This window comes from Gracilinanus agilis, chromosome 5, assembly GCF_016433145.1.
Source record: "Gracilinanus agilis isolate LMUSP501 chromosome 5, AgileGrace, whole genome shotgun sequence".
In the NCBI taxonomy this organism is placed as follows: Eukaryota; Metazoa; Chordata; class Mammalia; order Didelphimorphia; family Didelphidae; genus Gracilinanus; species Gracilinanus agilis.
This window is the reverse complement of record NC_058134.1, coordinates 267,022,654-267,031,545: the sequence shown is the minus strand read 5'-3', so window position 1 is coordinate 267,031,545 and position 8,892 is coordinate 267,022,654. Positions and strand designations below refer to the sequence as shown.

Here is an 8,892-nt window from a genome sequence, read left to right as displayed (position 1 = left end):
GGGGAGGTACAAATAAAGATAATGTAATAGAATATATATAATAGCCAAATCATAGTAACAGAAAATGACTTAGTGTTAACAGATGATATTAGATTAGATTAATATGTGAACTTAACAAACAAAATTAAATCTTAAAACAATCAGCAAATACAATATATGTGACAGGATACAGGTATTGAATCCAAGAGTCCTTTTCTCCAATTCCAATAGACTTGTTCACTATTTGGAGGGGAACAAAATTGAGTTAACATCAATAAAACAATGGAGTTTGAAAAGGCTTAAAATTTACCTCCAGATCTCATTAAAGTTCCTTCTCCCTCCCCAGTATCATCATCCATTTAGATTCCTTTGGTCACACCTCTGGGGTTCCCCATACCCACACTGAGCATAGTGTGGACAAATCCCATATTGGGTGAGTAGCAGAGACTGGGCAGGCCAAAATGACAAGGGGGTGTAAGGAGTTGAATCTCCCTCCTGGATCACAGGATTACTCAAGCTAATTGCAAGGACAAGTGCACCAAGGAACAGTAAGAAGAAAAGACATCTTAAAACTGGGAGCTGTTTGAGCTTGGTAAGGCTCTCTGGAAACAGGAACTGTTTGAGATAGGCAGGAAACTGGGCCATGCTTGCAATCTCTATTTCCTGTCTATAGGTGGTGCTACCCTGGTGTGCACTGGCTAGGAGTAAAACCCTCACAAAGAATATTTGGAAGAAGAGTTCTGTCCCTTCCCCCCACTTAGGGGTAAAACCAGTGGCTCTATGATACCTCAGTCCCTACCCCCACAGCATGGAAGCCCTCTTGGATTAGCCAGGTTGGGTTTGGGGTCAATGTGTTCCCCTGATAAAAAGCAGCCAGTGCAGACTTGAAAACCCATGTTGGGTGGGTGGGTGGGGGGAAGGGAAGATTATACTTCACCCTCCAAGCAGAAAAACCAAAGGTGCTTCTCAACAGCTGTCAGACCACAGCACACCATAGTGATTGGGAGGCTGGGGCAGGAGCGAGGAGTAATGTGGCATGAACTGCAGTAGCTTGAGAATAGCGGAAAAGACAAGGACCCTTCAGGCAGTATCTGGTCAGACTTGGGAGGCAGCAGTAGCAGCAGCAGTAGCAGTGACTGGAGCAGTAACACAGCAGCGGCAGAAGCCAGGAGAGTGCAGTGTGCCTGGAAAGACATGGCTACTCACCTCTCAGCTTTCGTGGTGGGCAGAGCCCCACCAGCAGGAAAACTTAGTATCTTTATTGAAAAGCTAGCTTAGTAAAAAAATTTGAGAATTTGTTTCCTGAAGTGGTAGCCAGAAATCTGAGATTAAAAATTAATATCCAATATTCCAATATTATATTTCATAAAATTTATAAATAATCACTTGAAGTAGAGGAAAGTGATAGCTTGAGTAAAGAGGAGTTTTTCCCAGACTGCATTTGTGGGGAAAAGAGAGAGGGTGGAGTTGCAGAAAGTTTTATCTATACAATGTAAGGACATAATGTGGGGATGAAAGGAAAGGGATTCTGGGAGATGAAGTCCAAGGGTACAAAATTCTAATTACACAGAGTGTAGTTCCAAATTGCTCTCCAGAATGGTGGGATCCATTCACAAGTCCACCAACAATGCATTAGTGTTCCAATTTTCCCACATCTTCTCCAACATTTAATATTTTTCTTTTCTGTTATATTAACCAGTCTGATAGGTATGATGTGGTACCTTAAAGTTGTTTTAATTTGCTTTTCTCTAATCAATGCAAAAGTTATTTTTTACAGCTCTTGCTGGAATCCTTCTATTGCTTGCTTTTTCAGCACATGGCACTAATGAGACTCTGGGGAACTCAGTGTTGGATCCAAATCTGCTGGAAGAGTTCCTGGGAAGTGACTTTGATTTGGGAGCCTTGTGAGTAGTGAATGCTATTCCAACTCATTATCTTTGGACCTCTAGGGGTGGTAGGGTTTAATCTATACCACTGGTGCATGGAACCATTCCTGATGACTCCTTAAGGGATTTTAGTATCACAGAATTCTTTATTAGATGCTTGTTTTCTGTAAACAAAGCTTGTTTATATGCTCAAACAGTCTCAAGAATATTGTTCTTGGGTTTTGTTAAAGGTTTAAATCCACAGGAGGTAGCTGTATAATCTTGGGTTTTAAGGATGGTTTATTTTTTTGTAGAATCAGGAAATCAGTACATCTTAATTTTTGAAACTTTACCATGTAACCAGATTTATAGTGCCCGAGATATAGTAAACATAATAAATGCTTATTGACTTTTAACTAATTTTTAAATGAGGGGCTAAGTTTCATTCCTACAGGAAAGAATTTTTTGTTCTTCTGCTTCTCATCCCCCATCCTCCTTCCTAAGTCTAAGCTAAATGATGCCTTTGTTGAAGTAAGGGGAGAAAATTTCCAAAATGTAGATACAAAATGTTCTAATTCATTTAACATATACTCCCACCTCTGTCTTTAATATCAATTTACCTTCTCAAAATACTGAATAGGTCACTTTTAAAAAATTCAAGGATAGATCAAAAGTGTTAGGTACAGTTTTAGGAACCATGCACCCATTGAAAATGTTACTCTTTAAATAGAGCCCTAACTAGCAATCTTGGTATCTGGAGCACAATCCACAAAATAAAAACAATCTAAAACAATCCACAATCCACAAAAACTGGGCAATGCATCTGTGATGGGGATAGACCTTAAGCCAAATGCCCTAGGAAGTGGGGTGAGGAAGAGGGAGATACCAGGATATATGAGATTGCTGCTGGGGTAAGTAGAGAAGAAGTAGTAGCCATTTTAGATTAGATTATAATTACTATATTATATATAAAATAGAATTCTTATATAAGCTAATTATTTCTTCCTCCCTATGTCGTGAGATTAGTTGGTTCTACTTGAGGAAGCACTACAAATACTATGAGTGCCTTCTACATTTTCGTGCCCTAGGATAAAAAACCCAGTTGCCTCACCCTAGCCATGCATCTGCCTTTTAAGCTAGTTCCTTCTAGGGCTCACCAAAAGTTGTACTGATAGCATATGTAGGGCTCCAAAGTATGTCTAGTCATTTGAGAAGAGATGTTTATGATATGCTTGAATTAGGACTGGTTCTCAGGCATGTATGTCTTATTTAAGTAGGTTTAAGCTCCAAGTGGAATCATCCATCTATATACCAGGAATATCAGCAAAAAGAAAAAGCAGAGTGGCCACAGAATGCCCAAACCTCCCAGGAAAAATATATTTGGCACCTTTTTGGTGCTAAAGTCCAGTGATGCATTTTGGTTTGTTGTTATTGAAGTTTTTAGTACCTCCTTCACTCTCGTTGAACAGAGACCAAAACCCCAATTCTACAAGATTCTGTTCACTTAAATTTTTGCCCCTGCTCTTTGCTGATCTCCAGCCCTTGGACCTGATCAGCTTCCAGGCTCAGGTTTCTTATTCTTGGCTACTTGTCTGTAGCAATGAGGTTGGGATTGCTGTTCCTTATGACAAATGGATGCCTCCCATTAGAAACAAATTGGAAAGTAAAATGAAGGAATATGTAATTCTAGTCAGGGAATATAAGGACTTTGAAGCATAGGTATATAATTTTCTTCTCTTTTTCCAATCAGAAGTCAGGACTTTAGGTGGCAGCTGGGTAGGTCAGTGGATTGAGAGCCAGGCTGACAGATGGGAGATGCTAGGTTCAAATCTGGCCTCAGACACTTCCCAGCTGTGTGACCCTGGGCAAGTCACTTGACCCCCATTGCCTAGTCCTTACTACTCTTCTGCCTTGGAGCCAATACACGGTATTGACAACAAGACAAAAGGTAAGGGTTTAAATTAAAAAAAAAAAGTCAGGACTTTTGAAGAGAAAATAGAATATGAGAAATGAACAGCTAAATAAATTATTTTGAAGAATGAGATTTGGTTCTCTTTATCAAAGATCAAAACACCAGCATGGTAAACTAAGGACTGAATTTCATGATCCCCTGGACCTTGGTCTGTCAATAAGAGGGAGGAAGCTTGTGGCAGGGATTATTAGCAAGAGAATAACAAGTGCCTGTCACAGTTGATGAGTGTGATATGTCAACAAGCCTGGAGGGAATAAGGGCAGGGATAGTTTAAATACAGTGCTATATAACCAGAGGAACAACAGATGAATCAGTGTACCAGTCCAAGTACAAAGCCAAGGATCCAGAGAGGAGGAGACCAGATCTAAGAGACAGCTTAGTTTAATGCTGAGTCTCAGCTGGAGTCAGGAGACAATTTAGGCTTGATTTCTAACTCTAGACATTTGTTTTGTGCTCTTGGGTCAAATGAAATCATAATTGTATGCCTGGCACTTAGCAAGCACTATATAAATGTTACCCACTATTTATTATTATTATTATTAATCTGTCCCAGTTTTTTCCCACAGTGCTAGTTAAGTATAAACTCTGGCAGGTTCTTGCAAGCTTAAAAGGTTGTGAGTATTGTCCTGTTGTTAGACTAAATGTCTGTTCTTTGAGAAGCAGCTCAGACAAGTTTGGAGAGATTTATCACCAGGTTAGTAGTGGTAGGATGGATTTTTCTATCATAATATTCCTTAAAGTTTGGTCATTGAAGGTGGTAAAAGAAGCACAATGCCAGTTTTAATTATGAATGTGCTTTGTAAGTTTGGGTACCTTTTCCTCTGGACTTTGTATTTATTTGTGGGAGGGAATGTCATAAACTTTTGGGGGGATATTTTGTACCAATTGTTCTTACTTACTATATTCCCTTGGTAAATACCCTTTTCTAAAAGCTAATTAACTTAGAAAAATTAATATCAATTGATAATCATGGGTCGAGAGAGACACATTAGTGGGGGCTCATGAATGATCCCATTAGACAAAACACTGAACTCCTTAGGGTTATCCCTAGAATATTGACTGGGAAATGTATCAGCCATGTTCTGGGGACTCAGCTGCCAATGTTATTATGTGTTTAGGAGCTCTGCAGACTGCTACATATTTCTCTTAGGCTAGGAAAAACATCCTTGGTTAAATAAATGCTAATTTGATCTGAAGGGTTATAATTCAGTATTGCATGGGAAAAGAGAAAAAAAAAATAAGAGCAACTGATTAAAAAAAACTGTTATAAGATGACACATTAGGAATTTAGGGAGACAGCCCATTTTTTTTCTTTGCTAGCCAAAAAATAACATAAAAGCTAAGGGTCTTTGTTGCTAGCAGATATGAATACTAAAGTCAGGAATACAGATTAGATGGGTGGGTCTCTTTAATTTGCCTTTTATTCTGGCAAAAATTGATTGACCCACTGAGAGGATCTTGGGAATATGTCATCCTAAATTAGTTATCAATAACAAAAGTCTGGGATTCAGACAGGGAAGTTGACAAATACCTAGGCTGAGGGTACTCTTTTTGACCTTTGTTAGCTGGGTATGGTGACTATAAAATAAAGAGCTGACAGTCTGTCCTCATCAGAGAGAGGTTCTAGATACCATATTATACTCTTATAGGCTAGCTGTTGACTAGTAGACTCCAGCAAACTAAAGTTGAAATGGCCCGTGGGTGGTATGGGACAGATGAAAACCCAGAAGTTAACCAACTAGGCAACATGCCCAACAACTTCTCTAAGACCAGCTGCTGCTATATGGCCAGCAGTCAACAGGAGACTAGTAGACCAGTAGACCCAGTAGAGATGCTATATTTGGTCAGGAGCAAGCAGGATGGATGAGAGTAGCATTATGATATCCCTAGAAGACATAGGTGATCCTTGAGCATGGTGGCAGTGAATTTCTTTTCATATATGTGCCTTAGCTATAAATGCTCCCTAAATGCATGCCCCTCTCATGTGGTAACTATATTTGCAATTCTTGTCAGTGTGTGACCCTGAGTTTAAGGAGGGTAGAATTCTATGGTGACTTTTTTATATTAAAAAAATTAAATATCTTTACTTTGAATTATTTGTTATTTCTGACTGTCTAGAGGAGAAAATATACATCAATGGGGAATAATGAATTATGGTATGGGGCTGCAGAGTGGGAGTTCTGGAGACAAGATGCTTATATATCATGAGAGAATGGGAAATAGGGTAGGGGTAGGTAAGTCAATAATAAAATGAATGTGAGAGTTTAATGAAAGAAGGTAGAATCTCAAAGATATCACTGAAATTTAGTGGAATAGAATTCAATGGTCACATGATAATGGAATTTGTTTTATTCAAAATTGGTCCTCTAGATCATAACCCATATCTGCAGTATTGCGTTTGTTTCCAAGAATCAAATATTAAGAAAGATGTTGATAAATCTCTGAGGGAGGGTCTCTAGGATAGACAGGGGGCTAGAAACCATACCAGATAAAGTTTGGTTAAAGGAACTGGGGATATTTAGCAAGACATGGCAGATGACTTCAAGTTTTTAAGGATTATCAGATGGAGGAGGCATTTAAACTGGTTCTGCTTAATCCCAGAAGAAAGAACTCCAATCAATGGCTAAAATGGCATAAGAGCAGATTTCAGCTCAATTTAAGAAAAATCTCTAACATTTATTGCTGTCTCGGAGTAGAATAGGCTAACATTGGGAGGTAATGGATTCCCCATTTTTTAGGGGAAGCTGTATGACTACTTGTTGGAGATATTTTGGAGGAATGTCTGCCAGGTATGGATTAGACTAGACCAGTGGTGTCAAACTGAAATAGAAAAAAAGGAGGGGTCACTGAATTGTATGTAAAGATCACTGCATAGGCATATTGCTCAGAAAACCACATATTAGCATCATCTCTGTTTTATTGTATTTTTTATTTATTTCATTAAATATTTTCTAATTACATTTTAAATCTGGTTTGGGGAATGCCATGGGCTGCAGGGGAGAAGTGGGGAAGGGAGGGTGTCTGGTTGACCCTCTGAACTGGATGACATCTGAGATCTCCTGTTACTCTGAGAGTTTCAGAACTTTTAGAACAAGAAGCAGAATAGTACTTAATATCAAGAATAGCACTTAATCTTCTACATGAAGATTCAGGAACCTTCTGTGTTGACTAAAGTGGTATAGATAAAAGAGAGTAAATCAAGTGATATTTTTACAGGGGAATACTATAGACAGCTCTGAAAAATGAAGCACACAATTGATGCTTTCCTAAGAGAGATTAAAAAAGAAGAAAACTTGCCCAAAGGCAAGACAGAATTAAAATGGAAGTCTCATTATGTCAAAAGAAGAGGGGTAGTATGGCTTGTTAGAAGAAATACTGTTGGATTTGTAGTGAGAAGACCTGGGTTCAAATAATGACCTAGGGACTTCCTAACTGTGTGACAATGGGCTGCTTCCTTAGCCTTTGAGGAGTCATAGTTATTCATTTATAAAACAGAACTTAAAATACTTTCCCTGCCTACCTTAAAAGGTCATTTTAAATTAAAATTTCCCTCAGTAAACAAACAAGCATTTACTTTTTCTCAACCCCTCAACCTCCCCCCCCCCATGACAAAGTGTTGGGGGGGGGAACCCTTGAATCAAAGGAAAGTGCTTTGCAAACAAATCTTAAAATGCTACATAAATGTGTATTAATAATGTATTATATTCTTAACCTGTCTTGAGGATAGAAGACTTCCACTTCCAGGAGTCAAGATAGTGGAGTAAGAAACTCTCAGAGCTTGGCCAAACCCATCTCCAAACAATCACCAACCCCCTCCCCCAAAACAAAAAACAAAACAAAAAAATGCTTCAACTAAATTCTGGAGTAGCAGAGCTAACATGCTTTGAGTCAATATAATTAAAATGATAATCCTACCTAAACTACTTATCTACTTATTCAATGCCATCCCAATCAAATTACCAAAAAAACTATTTTACTAAGTGAGAAAAAATAATAACAAAATTCATTTGGAAGAACAAAAGATCAAGAATATCAAAAAATTAATTAAAAAAAAGAAAAGGGAAAGTCTGGCAGTACCAGATTTTAAACTGTATTGTAAAGCTGGAATCATCCAAACTAACTGGTGCTGGCTAAGAAATAGAAAGATGAATCATTGCAATGGAACAGACCTACAACAAATGGTAGTAAAAGATTATGGTAACTTTGTATTTGACAAAAGCATAGATCCAGGTTTTAGAGATAAGAAAATCACTATTTGGTAAAAATTCTTGGGATGACTGGAAAGTAGTTTGGCAGAAACTAGGTATAGATTAATATCTTACAGCACTCACTGAGTTAAGATCAAAATGGTTACATGATCTAGACAAAAAAGGAGATATCATTAAGTAAATTAGTTGAACATATTACTTATCGGATGTATATGGATTGAGAGGAATCTGAGTCAACAAGACAGCATTATGAGGTTAAAAGTAGATTATTTTGAGTACATTAAATAGAAACGTTTTGTACAAATTAAACAAATGTTTCCAAGATAAGAAGAAAAACTGAAAATTGGGGGGAAAATTTATGACTAGCTTTTCAGATAGAAGTCTCATATCTCAAATATATGGAGAACTTTGTCAAGTTTATAAGGATAAGAACCATATTCCCATTGATAAATAGACAAAAGATATGAACAGAATGTTTTGGGATGAAGAAATCAAAGACATATATATATATGTATATTAAAATGCTCTAAATCACTACTGATTAGAGAAATGCAATCCAAAACAATTCTGAAATATCATTATATCCATCAGATTGGCTAAAATGACAAAAGGTTAAAATGACAAGTGGAGGGGATATGGAAAAATGGGAACACTAATATACTTTTGGTGCAGCTGTGAACTGATCCAATCATTTTGGGGAGCAATTTGAAATTGTACCCAGAGAATTATAAAATTATGTATACCGTTAGACTCAGCAAGAATATTGCTGAGTCTATTTCTCAAGAAGATCAGGGAGATAAATGGTCAAAGGATATGAACAGGCAGTTTTCAGATGAAGAAATCAAAGGTATCAATAATTATATGAAAT

The 8,892-nt window shown here is 37.6% G+C and overlaps 1 protein-coding gene across 1 annotated transcript in view; it reads left to right on the top strand.

Moving 5' to 3' along the window:
• The first annotated feature begins 1,015 nt into the window (after positions 1–1,015).
• The window catches only part of MYRFL (myelin regulatory factor like), a 149,245-nt gene continuing 141,368 nt past the window's right edge, over positions 1,016–8,892 (top strand). Inside the window, exons 1-2 of the mRNA XM_044679198.1 lie at positions 1,016–1,157; positions 1,793–1,883. Coding sequence (XP_044535133.1) covers positions 1,016–1,157; positions 1,793–1,883 — 233 coding nt within the window. The remainder of the gene's footprint in view (positions 1,158–1,792; positions 1,884–8,892) is intronic.